This window comes from Biomphalaria glabrata, chromosome 7, assembly GCF_947242115.1.
Source record: "Biomphalaria glabrata chromosome 7, xgBioGlab47.1, whole genome shotgun sequence".
Taxonomy (NCBI): Eukaryota; Metazoa; Mollusca; class Gastropoda; family Planorbidae; genus Biomphalaria; species Biomphalaria glabrata.
In genome coordinates this window covers 43,282,044-43,294,880 of record NC_074717.1, presented here as the reverse complement: position 1 = coordinate 43,294,880, position 12,837 = coordinate 43,282,044, and the positions used below count along the sequence as shown (strand labels likewise).

Genomic DNA, 12,837 nt, shown 5'->3' with positions numbered 1-12,837 from the left:
ACGCACATAGAACCTTTACAATTACATCTACTGAACTTGGACCTGTCTCATATCATAATATTGATAAACATGAACTAAAACCAACAAACTTGAATTATAACACAGATCTAGTTATTAAAAAAAACCACTTCATTTATTAATCACTATGTACATAAAAACTATTGCTTTGTATTTACACAATAAACAAACCAGACATCATTGAAAGTTAATAATCATGGGATACAGTCAAGTTAGTTAAATTACCATTAGGCTAAGACTAAGACTGCTTTATTGATCCTTATGGAAATTTGTTGTGATTACAAGGACTCACTATTTCTCTTGTAAATTCAAAATAATGTAACAACAATTACAACAGCTTACAGCCAGGTGACCTGAATTAATCCTCACAAATATAATTATTGCTGGTGTTTGAGAAAGTATTAACTACCATGTCATATAAACATTTTTCTTAACTGCTAAAATTACAGAAAGTAGATCTATAGGCTGAAAATATATCTCAAACTTTTATGTTATAATGCCAGCCTTCACTTCAATGATGAAGGCATTTCACCAAAAAGCTTTAACCAATGATTCACAAGATAGCAATTTTGAAATTTATTGCTTGTTTTTGGTCTGCAGACTTGCTTTGAAGTCAGCACCTACAGCTTCTGATATGTGACTGTAACCATCATTCCTGCAGAAAAGACAAAAAAATTGACTTATTTAAGGTACTATTCCAGTTCACTCAACAACAGAAACATTAATAAATGAAAAGTATCACACTTGTAGGGAAAAATTAACATGCCTTTAAAAAAAAAAAAAAAATTAAAAGTACTACTTCTATTTCTAATTAATTATTAATTCTTTAAGTTTCTCAATAAAGACTTTATTTAAAAAGACAATGGTCTTGAGCTTATAATGTCAATGCAAAGTTAACCCTTTGGACCCTAGCAATTCCTTGCCCTTAGTTTCCTATTCCCCTAGGCTCCTGGGGAAAAATTACATTTTACACAAGCATGCTCAAAAACAAACTACTGGTATTAAAACTTTTAAATGAACTATTTTATTTCGAGAGAAATGTAATAGTATCTTCATCTCCTATACTATATCTTGGTATGCCAGTCTTCTCAGCATGTAGACCCGTCATTCCTTAGATGGACCTGGTGCTAGTATAGATGTAGATCTAGTGTCTTCATTTACTGTAACTGTATCGATTTTATCTAGATGACCCTCAAGTCAATCTCCATTTCACTATCATTAGTATCATTGTAATCATTTTCTAGATTTAATTCGTTTCTTAGAATCATTGAGGATATAGTTCCCTGCTTCATGCAAAGTTTATTTATTTTGGATTAGACTACGAGTACCTGAATCAATAGAGTGTCTTTTCATTTTGTAAATCAATTTACCATTTAAAAATACAAAACTCATGGGTGCGAGATTATTCTCATTTACCATAAGTCGAATAGTCCTATGTGACATGTTTTTTTTTTTTGTTCTTTCCATTTTTAATTACGGACATTTCGTTTAAGGTAAGGTGCAAAGATCGATATATATCGGGCTAGCAGGGCGTGGATTTTTTTACGCGCAGACTGATAAATCGGGCTGGCGGGTTCTTCTTCTTCTTCTAGCCAGCTTTATTGCTGCTGAGCTCTTTTGCAGACTGTGCCAAGGAAAAAAAGTATGCTGTTTTCTTCAGTTATTCAGCACTGCCATACAGGGTGTTGGTTATGTTGGGCTGTAGTGGAAGTAGAGTCTGCCTAAGGTGAATTAGGAAGGGGCATTCAAAGAGGATATGGTTTACGGTTTCATAAGGGTGGGCGCAGTGTCTGCAAAGGGGGAGTTGTGGGGAGGGTATTTTGTTCAGATGGTAATTTAATAGAGGTGTGTGTCCTGTTCTTAATTGGAAAATTGTAGATTGTTCTTTGCGGGGGAGGAAGTTAATACATCCAGTTGCTGGCGGGTTCAAAAGGTTAAGCGTGCATGATAAGCATATGATAAATAAGAATGTAATTTCTTTTTATTTATATCCTTGGTGCTTTACAGCACTGTTTTTATTAGCATATAAGCATTGATAGTAAAGAAAGACTTGCCAACTAGAAAGATTTATCCCATGGACAGTTAGGCAGGATCTATCCTAAACACAGCTAAGCAGGACCTATCTTATGGACAATAAAGCCTCAAAGTCTAAAAAGAAAAATCTAGCTATCAGCTATTTAAATGCAAATACATATTTTGTGGTTCACTTTCTACTTGTACCATTTTAAATACATTAAAAACAGCTCACTATTTTTCCTTGGCACAGTCTGCAAAAGAGCTGACAGCTCAGCAGCAAAAATCTGGCTAGAAGAAGAAGAAATAGATTCTAAAACTATTACCTTAACAGATCATCCAATTCTCTTTTTATTTTGGAAATGACTGGTGGACCTTGATAGATTAATGCTGTGTAGAGTTGTATCAAACTTGCACCGGCCTTCACCTTAGAATATGCATCTTGGCCATTACTGATACCACCAACACCCACAATAGGCACTTGACCTTTCATCAACAAACAAAAAAAAAAAATGGATCGAGACAATTAAACAAAGAAAACAAAACAAAAGATCACCAACATATCTCACAAACACTAAAGTGTTCAGAGTTTATACTTCAAATTTGATGGTTTCAATAATCTACTCGAGAGAAATTTCTAACAAAAAATGTATTTCTAAGAGGTGTAATAAAAACAAGTCATAAAAAGAATTTTGAATCGCACAGGCCATTGCCATACTCATAAAAATAATGTAGAAAAATGTTTTCAGTTCGGAAATGAAAACTATATTTAAAGACTATGTTTTTCCATTAATTTAACAAAGGTATTATATGTGTAACTGTTAAATGTGCATCTTAGTGTGAATGTGGAATGGTACGAATGGGTGTTGAAAGAAGGGAAATGAGAGAACCAAAATGGAGGAACATAAACAAAATAGCGTTTTACAGTGTTAATGATTAAATTAAGATTAAATTATTTATATTTATATTATTTATATATTATTTTTGACATTTGGTGTTAATGTATTACAAATGAGAGCCTCATCACATAACAAGATGTAACAGTAAGTATAAGAAAATACTTGTGTATAGTGGCTATGTGTAATATTTAGGTCTAAGTGGTAGAAATGTTCATGTGAAAAAACATAGGACGTAAATCTAGATATGATCAGAGATTTACACATAGTAATCTGGAAATTAAAAAAAAAAAAAAAAAAAAAAGTGTAAAACCTTCTAAGCCAGACAGTACTCAGGTATTAAGTGCCAGCCAATGGTAGAGTTGAAATAAAATAGACAATATGAAAATAATTTGGATAAGTTACTTCTACTTAGTTATACCAGAAAAACAAATATTTGAGCCACTTGAAAACATTTTGGTACCAGAATAATAAATCTCCCAATCTCTCTTCTTCGGTTTAAGTCTGCCAGTGTCACTATTCATATTTTGAAAGTCAACAAAAACAATAGTACTCACCATTAGTAAGTCTGTACATGTCTCTAATAGTCTCCAAGGACTTATCTTTTAGGGGAGCCCCACTCAATCCTCCAACTTCCTCTTTGTTTTTACTGACCAGTGAGTCTGGCCTGGCTACTGTGGTGTTACTGACTATGAGACCATCAACATGACTCTGTAGTAACATTTGATAGAATATTGAAGCTTCCAACATGGTGTTATGTGCTTCAGTAATGAAATATTAGGCTACATATTTACAAAGCTCAGAAATTAACATACAATTAACAAATATTGTGATTGAACAAATGTATCAATTCATAGTCAAGATTTATGTTAAAATATATTTTGTTGTGTGATAAAAGTAGAATTTTAAGAAATCTATATTGAGTTTTTAATAAGATCTTTAAAAGACTTAAAGTAAGACAAGAAATGATACACAATACAGCACAATGAAGGTTGTATTTAAATAGTAACTGCAATATTACACTAACACAGCCAACATTTTGTATTGGTACAAATATTTGTTTTAAAAAGTTAATGATAAGTACCTTTCATTATTTTAGGAATAAATAAAATCAGAGATAGATTTTAAATAAAAATAACCAACACACCAAAAAAAATACATAAGACTCTTAACTATTTCTTGTACTCCAAGCATTTTGTTTTATACCTTTGGTCTTGTAATGACATCAGCAATGTCTTTTTTTTCTTCTTCACTCAGGTCTGGCGCAATTTTGATCAAAAGGGGGGGTTTGGGGTTAAAGGTCAGCTTGTTTCTTTCTTCAACAACCTGAAAGGCAAAATTTAAATTCTGTATTGAATATTTAACAACTATCATACAGACACATTATCTCACATGGGAGACGACCGCATGTCATCTTCTTTGGTTAGCTTTAAGGAGGGCTGCATAACAGAGGTTCCCCCCTGTAAGTGCTATAAAGTTCAACTCAGGCGCCATTTTTCCCTCACTGGCATAGAGGAAAGTAGCTGGCAGCAGATGGCCTCTGAAAGAAACAGTTGGAGAGCTTTCACACAGTTGAGACCCAATTTATCGAAGACAGACGCGGAAGATGAAAAGAAAAATTTAAAAGACCACTGGCAGACATTTTTGTCTGCATGAGATGCAGAAAAATATGCAGGTCGCAACTGGGTTTGCGTAGTCATGTGAAACACTGCAATCATCCTTAATCTTCAGAATCAAAGACATTGCCATTATTATTATACAAAATAACATTATTCACAATACTAATATTGTCTGTATGTTTTTGAAAAATATTTTAAACCATTCATCAGCAGAAAGTGAACAGAGTACAGAAAACCAATTGATTAGTTTTAATCATCATCACTAGTAAGTGAAATAAATAGAAAAATGGTCTAAACGCTGGGTCGAGTCCCAAAAATCCTCTGGAGCCTAGGAGCACATGAGGCCACCTGGAAGGCTGCTTAAGCTATGTACAGTGCAGTATGGGCTCATTCATATTTCACATGGTTCAGCAAAAACTTAACTCATGGTGCCCCTCCTGCGGATAGGAAGAGGAAACTGTATCTAATGTTCTTTTTGACTGCCACAGACTAGCTAAACTCTGTCTTGACATATCTGGGAAGCCACTAAATCTTAACCTGCATGGTGATATGCATGCATTATGCACAACGGCAGGGTTTCTGTCCAGGGATTAAGCAGGAAAGAATTTGAGTCACTAAAACCTTCAAACAGAGTTTTGATGATGATGAATAAGCACTAAAGAGCAATCTGCTGAGTTTAATGATTTGGGTTTCATAGTAGCTAGGCTAGATTTTTTTAAAATTATTTAAATGTCATAATCTTGAATACATTTAAGCAACAGAAATGGTAAACTCTATTTTCCATGCTCTGATGCTCTAAAAAGAAAGTAGGCTTAGAACATAGTGACATGCAATGACTGTGTTTGTTTATCTATGTAGTACCTTCTCTAACAGCCTGGACAGCTCCTCTTGTCTCTGCATGTCTCGGAGTCCAGGAGTATTGGGACTGGACACATTAATCACAAGGTAATCAGCAATGGGACCAAACTTTTTAACACCTTTCACGTAATCTTCAACAGCATTCTCAGTTTGTTTATTTTTGCCAAGGTTCACACCCAACACACCATTATCTTGAAAATATTAAAACAATAAATTTTGTATTTTACTATTAAATTAAATTAAAATTTAAGAACAAAGTAAAAATCATTGATTTCTGTCCTCCCTGGCACCCAACAAAAAAAAAAAGCCCCTTGTGTCTCCAAGATGTTTAATTAATTTTGTATGTACACCTAGTAGTCTGAATAAAATTCAGAATGCAAAATAAAAAGGATTAAGAACTAAAATGTCCATTTTTATTTGCAAAATAAACCGGATTTTTAAAAATTTCTTAATCTAAGTAAAAATTTAAAGATTAAGACAAATCAAAATTTAATCCATAGTTGTTTTTTTTTTCTATTTGTCAGTATTGGAATGAGCCTGGTAAGTTTGTCACAGTCTCAGTTGACATTGCCAGTTATATGTTCACATCTGGTCATGAGGGTGAAAGACACGTGAAACATCTGATATAGAAAGGGGAAGTAAGAATGACTAAATTGACTTTTATTCAATAGTATCTTTTTAGTCAGTCGAACACAGAAAGCACTTGAAGACCGTAGTAACTTGAATAGAGATGAAAGTGGTAACTTAAAGTCCGTACAGACAGTACACGTATTTCTAACAGTTATTTTTCTATACTTAGAACTGGATATATATTATTGAAGTCTATTGTTACCCGCTGTGATGCGGACGTATTTTAGTAGTAAAGTTTGATTCTAATTAACTTGAATATTTGACACTGCTGTTATGAGGATGTTATTATGTTTCATATTGGATATCTTGATGTAACGACCAAGAAGTTGCAGTGCATTATTATTATTAAATAAACATCATATTTGTCTACTGAAGATAAGACTCAAGTATTTGTATACTATTCATGTTCGTCATGTGTTAAATGGACACATGAACCCAGCATTCCACATTCAGCCTGTTACAAAGTTGATACTACCAATGTTTTATAAGTGTAGATTTTGGTCAGAAGATGAAAACAATGTAACAACCCTTATTCATTTACCTTTCCTCTTAAAGTGTTTATTTCCTTTGACCACTTTTATCCACTGACGTTCTAACAACTTACTAGAGTTGTCTTCCACTGGTGTCCAAAACCCAATGTTCAGCATGTTTCTCTCTTCCCCGAGGTAAGTCTGTGGGTAACCTAAGACCCAATAGTGCACTCAATATAGAGCACGACACAGGCATGATGGCATGGTCAAACATGTATGCATGTAAAAATGGATTTGTGTGTTTCACAAATATTTTGCAAAGCCATGAAAGTATATTTTCTATTGACCATTACTTAAAAAACAACATCATTTAGCCGAACCATTTAAAAATCTAGTAAATTTTTTATTAGCAAATGCCAACCCCATTATATGTGGATGGGAATGTCTTTTTATGACTGAAGGAGGCTGATAATACAATGTTCCTAGACCATTTCAGATTGATTTACATGTATATGTATATCCCTACTATTAGTAATCCGCCAGTCTGAGATCCATACACCAGTTTATGAATACGAGTAGGTCTGACCAGCATAATATTTGCCAAAACTTATTTTGATTTTTAAACCTACTACTAGGGAGAAATGGTCACAAAAACTAACAATGAGATGATACGTTGATGAGACTACAATGTTAAGTCCCATACCTGTTGGAGTCTGCTCAACATTCCTTGCATAGAGCCGGTTATATACAGCATCATGTCCTTCACTGTTAAAACCATATCTAGATATAAAACACAAATCTATTTTCATCAACTTCAAAAACCAATTATTGTAACAAAACTTTAAACAAAGTAAGAGATTGAAATCTTAGCGAGGCTTCAAGTTTTATATACCTGTTTATAACAGCCTTATCCTCTGTAAGTCGAAATACACGAGGCTTAGGATTACCTGGCTGGGGTTCAGGCGTGACACTTCCTACTTCAACAAAACCAAACCCCATTTTGAACAAGCCATCAACTGCTTCACCTTGCTTGTCATAGCCAGCAGCCAGTCCAATCATACTTGGAAATGTTCTGCCCCATACTTGTGTTTTCTGTTATTTGAAAGTTCAATTACCCTTTTTAAAGATTTTAATTTTGCATACAAATATTCTTTTTTTTGTTTCTAAAACTTCATTGATAGATTCAAATCAATTAAGATTGTGAATATTAGAAAAAAAAAAAAATTATATTCAGTTAGTATACATAAATATATTGAAGTTTCCCTTTGAATTCTAGTTATTCATGAGGTTGTTTATGTTCCCTTGTTTCTGTAGAGCAGGGGTTCTCAACCTGTGGGTCGTGACCCCCTTGGGGGTCGATTGACCATTTGCCAGGGGTCGCCTAAGACCATCGAAAATATGGATTGGTATTGTCTATACTCTTCTATTGCTGTATGTGCGTGTGTGTGCGTGTGGGGGGTCGCGGCAGAGTGTTTTTTTTTTGTAAAAAGGGGTCGCCGAGCTTAAAAGGTTGAGAACCGCTGGGCTAGGGTGTCATGTGGTCAGCACAATACCACTTTTCTTTACTTTACCATAAAATCTGGACAGAAATGGGAACATTGCTTTCACTTTGATTTATTTTTATCACTTCAAAAGCCTAGTACCCTCCCCCAGTTGCTCCACAACATAAACAGGCAATCAAGTTTTAAACATTCTATGGAAAAAAAAAATCAATACCAGAGATGGTGGATCTGGAGTCTGAGGCTTTGGTACTAATTTACATTTGATTAGTTTTAAGCTGATGTTATGTGCGGTCTCTGGGCTAAATATCCGAAGCAAAGGCATAGCAATTTCTTCATAGAACTTTTCATTGCCTCTGTACAAGTTGATGCCACCGAATAAAATAATTCCTCCATTGACAATAACAGCAGCTTCCTTCAGCTGAACCTAAAAGCAAAAGAAAATCTATAACATTTCAATACTATTATCTAATTTAAATGTTAGTTATTATGGGCTAGTACTTTTGTCTAATGCTTTTAAGGCTAAATAGCATACAGCAGACTGTCAGGTAGTGACACACCCCTAAGGGCCCTATATATAAAAAAGGAGAAAAGTCTAACCTGGGAAACTACAGACCAGTATCACATGTAAAAGACCAGATCACATAGATTCTAATATGTAGCCACATCATAAATCCCTTAGACTTAAACATAATGTCCTCACTCCATACCAACATGGATTTAGGAAATATCTATAGTATAGGCATAGTATAGGTATACTAGGACTAGATCTATACTAGGTAATAGTAGGTATAGGTCATGTAAAACTTAGATCTAACTGATTCTAACTAGTCTAGTCTAGTAACATGATGATTTTAAAAAAGAGATTCTTTAGAAGAATAGAAGGCATTTGACAAAGTTCACCAACATAGTTTGCTTTTGTATATAGATAGATCTAATTAATCTTTTTTTTTCTTTTGAAGTAACTCTACGTTTTATTTTTTAGATAACAAAGTTTACAAGTCTAAAGGTTAACAGGTGCTAAAAAAAGAATGTTGACAAACTTTACAAAACTCACGTACGCCGTACTAATAGAATAGCAGTAGCCATTAGGTTATTCAGATTAGTGATTAGAATAAAATTAGATCTAATCTAGATTCTAGGTCTAGATGTAGATCTACTAAATCTAGACTCTAGATTCTAGACTCGAATTATTTTTTAAAATTAAGAATGATATTCAATTGTCAAGCCAAAAAGCATAAAAAACAATTTAATCGTGTAGATCTAAACGTTAGTAATAACCCCATTTAAAGTTATTCTTACCCAAAATTTTGAACCATTTGCAGCTGCATTCATCCTGAGTGAACAGCGAAATAACTCAACCTGTTATGTAATTCAATGTCAATACCTTGCTACGGCTCACAGTCAATAGCCAACTGCGTTTAGCCACTTGTGAAAAAAAAATCTATGTTCTTATGGAGATCTAGGTTGAAAACCTTGAACTAGGTTTTTATTTTGTCTGCTAGCGTTCTGTTTACGCTTTAATGATTGAACAACCAATGAAAAACATGAATGGGGCACATGTCACATGACTTAATCTGGTCTTGCTGTCTGCTCTTTGGACTGTCACCAGTAGTTTACAATTTAAGTCTAAGGTGCGAATTCCAGAGTCCATTCCCTTATCCCTCCGTTCATTTGGGCCATTTCCCAAAGTAAGGGTGGCCAAATTGTGACGCATGTGCATAAAAGTGGCGCATTGATCGATTACAAGCATTGAACGATTATAGGTGGGGCACTACCCCGAGAAAAAAAAAAAGAATATGCCTGCTCGTATAAATAATAAAAAACATTTTCTGGGGAGGGGGGGGGAGAGAAAAACAGTAATTTGACTCACTAATAGTACTATTACGACGTCCTAATCGACAGCCATGGTTTTAATACTTATCGACCCGAAAGCCCAAAATCACGTTGGTTTTATTACAAAGCTTTTATTAACTCACTATGTCTGTTAACAATTTTGAAGCCTTTTTTTCTCCCACTTCCCATTCTCGGATCAAGTTAAAACTTTGCACAATTATTTCTTAGCTGTTTATTTTAGAAAATTAATAATGTACAATGCACCAGTTCAGTGTTTCCCAAACTTTTTCCCTTAACGGAACCACTTCGCTCATCCTGAGTATTTTATCTAGAGAGATTAATTCACGTGGTGGCCTACTAGTTAATTATTCCAGTGGTCCTTGGAACACCTATTTAGGCCACGAACACATGTTTGGAAACAATGCTCTAGTTTAAACCAAGATTTAAAATTGCTAAGTATTCATAGCAGAAGTCGGCTGTTTTCAAAACTTTGTAATGAGTTTGATGCGTGCAACAACATTCTGTTATTTCACATTGAAGTGTGATGGTTGTCTACAACATTTTGTTAATTCACATTGAAGTGTGATGGTTGCCAAATACGTTTTGTTATTTCACATTGAAGTGTGATAGTTGTCTACAATATTCTGTTATTTCATATTGAATTGTGCTGGTTGTCTACAACATTCTGTTATTTTACATTGAATTGTGCTGGTTGTCTACAACATTCTGTTATTTCACATTGAATTGTGCTGGTTGTCTACAACATTCTGTTATTTCACATTGAATTGTGCTGGTTGTCTACAACATTCTGTTATTTTACATTGAAGTGTGATGGTTGTCTACAACATTTTGTTAATTCACATTGATGTGTGATGGTTGCCAAATACGTTTTGTTATTTCACATTGAAGTGTGATGGTTGTCTACAACATTCTGTTATTTCACATTGAAGTGTGATGGTTGTCTACAACATTCTGTTATTTTGTTCTGTTGTCACAGAGAAATAAAAAAAATACTGTAGACATCAACCATAACAATTAATAAACAGAGACTTTGTGTTGATATAAGTAGACATTGAAGACTATCATTTTATTTCGTCACATCCTTTCAAGTACTTTTTCACAAAAACATTTACAACAAACAATGAAGCAATATTAACATATTAGCACATTCTTCCTTTTAAAATTTTTATCACATCCTTCCTTTTAAAGTTCTTAAGAATGATATCTACTAGGAACTTTAACAACTCAACCAATTCTGGTTGTCTTGACTGGCACAACAAGTTCTCTAGACATTGGTCTATAACTGTCTGTTTCGTTTGTTCTAACAGTTTGCTGTTTGTTGTCTTCATCGATATCATAGTAACAGAGATGTATTCTACGAAACTCTTGTTTAAATAGCGTTGATTTCGTCTGTAGGTTTTTCTATCGTTTGTCTTTATGATGTAAGATCTGGGTGATTAATGTTTTTTTTTTAGCGACAACTGCTTTCTGCATTGTTTGTCCTATACGAACTCTCACTCTCTATCCGACATAGTAATCTTTAGGTAATCTTGCATGAGCATCGTATTTCACTTTGATTTTCATCTGTCGTTCCTTTAGTAATGTCTCTGCATTTTCAGCTACCGATGGTTTCAATAGTTTGGGATCAGTTGGAATGATGTCCCTGAGTCTTCTACTCATCAGCAGTTGTGATGGTGAATACGGCAGTCCGCTTATCGGAGTATTTCTATACTCGAGCATAGCGAGATATGGATCTTTCCCACTTTTGTATACTTTGTTGAATTTCTGCTTTACGATATCAACATACACATCACTTTCACCATTTGATTGAGGGTACCTGGGGCTTGATGCGGTTATCTTGAAACCCCATTCAGAAGCAAACTCTCTATATTGATAGCTGTTGAATAACATAATGTCGCTCACTATTTCTTCTGGTTCTCATATGTCGTTCTTTGAATAATGTCTTTGCATTTTCAGCTACCGATGGTTTCCATAGTTTGGGATCAGTTGGAATGATGTCCCTGAGTCTTGTAGGCTACTCATCAGCAGTTGTGACGGTGAATAAGGCAGTCCGCTTATCGGAGTTTGAGTTTTGAGTTTTTGGCATATCGGCACACTTTAGGCCATGTCGTGCCCGTAATTCCTGAAAGGTCACTCTCCCTTCATACCACAAGAGTTGAATTTTATTTAGTTAAGGTTATTAAAAAATAATTTGGAAAGTACTTTCTCACAAAAACATTCATAACAAACAATGACGCAATATAAACATATTAGCACGATTTCACATTGACGTCTGATGGTTGTCTACAACATTCTGTTACGAAGTGTGATGGTTATCTACATTTGTCTACAACATTCTGTTACGAAGTGTGATGGTTATCTACATTTGTCTACAACATTCTGTTACGAAGTGTGATGGTTATCTACATTTGTCTACAACATTCTGTTACGAAGTGTGATGGTTATCTACATTTGTCTACAACATTCTGTTACGAAGTGTGATGGTTATCTACATTTGTCTACAACATTCTGTTACGAAGTGTGATGGTTATCTACATTTGTCTACAACATTCTGTTACGAAGTGTGATGGTTATCTACATTTGTCTACAACATTCTGTTACGAAGTGTGATGGTTATCTACATTTGTCTACAACATTCTCTTATTTCACATTGAAGTGTGATGGTTGTCGAGAGGCAAAGTTCTAAAACGTATTTTCGAAATTCGTTGTTAACTAATAAAGTTGTGTGTTAATCAGAAAGCTAAAAAGTTGGAAGCACTTTATATTGGTGAAAGTGACCTAAAGTAAATATATAATATATAGTCAATGATTTAAATAGAGATGGGCAGATTTTTTGTCATAAAATGCGTAACTTTATTTTTTTATTTCTCTGTTTCCATTTTTTAAAAAATCTCATTTCTGGCCACCAAATTCACTTTCTCCAATTATCCATGGCCGGCCCTGCTTGGACGCAGACTGCAAAGCTAAAGAGGGGGAT

The 12,837-nt window shown here is 34.3% G+C and overlaps 1 protein-coding gene across 3 annotated transcripts; it reads right to left on the bottom strand.

Moving 5' to 3' along the window:
• Positions 1-106: 106 nt before the first annotated feature.
• Positions 107-9,464, bottom strand: LOC106077644 (dihydroorotate dehydrogenase (quinone), mitochondrial-like). 3 transcript variants are annotated; one of them, XM_056035177.1, is made up of 10 exons: positions 9,306-9,464; positions 8,221-8,430; positions 7,397-7,596; positions 7,208-7,284; positions 6,576-6,716; positions 5,408-5,595; positions 4,134-4,253; positions 3,485-3,638; positions 2,358-2,517; positions 107-673 (listed from the first exon to the last, which is right to left on the bottom strand). In XM_056035177.1, the coding sequence occupies exons 1-10, from the start codon at positions 9,336-9,338 to the stop codon at positions 595-597; spliced, it is 1,362 nt and encodes a 453-aa protein (XP_055891152.1). In that variant the 5' UTR covers positions 9,339-9,464; the 3' UTR covers positions 107-594. The 3 variants fall into 3 exon arrangements, with proteins under 3 accessions (XP_055891152.1, XP_055891153.1, XP_055891154.1); XM_056035178.1 differs by lacking the exon at positions 9,306-9,464 and adding an exon at positions 8,604-8,708; XM_056035179.1 differs by lacking the exon at positions 6,576-6,716 and having other exon boundaries at positions 9,306-9,451.
• Positions 9,465-12,837: the final 3,373 nt, after the last annotated feature.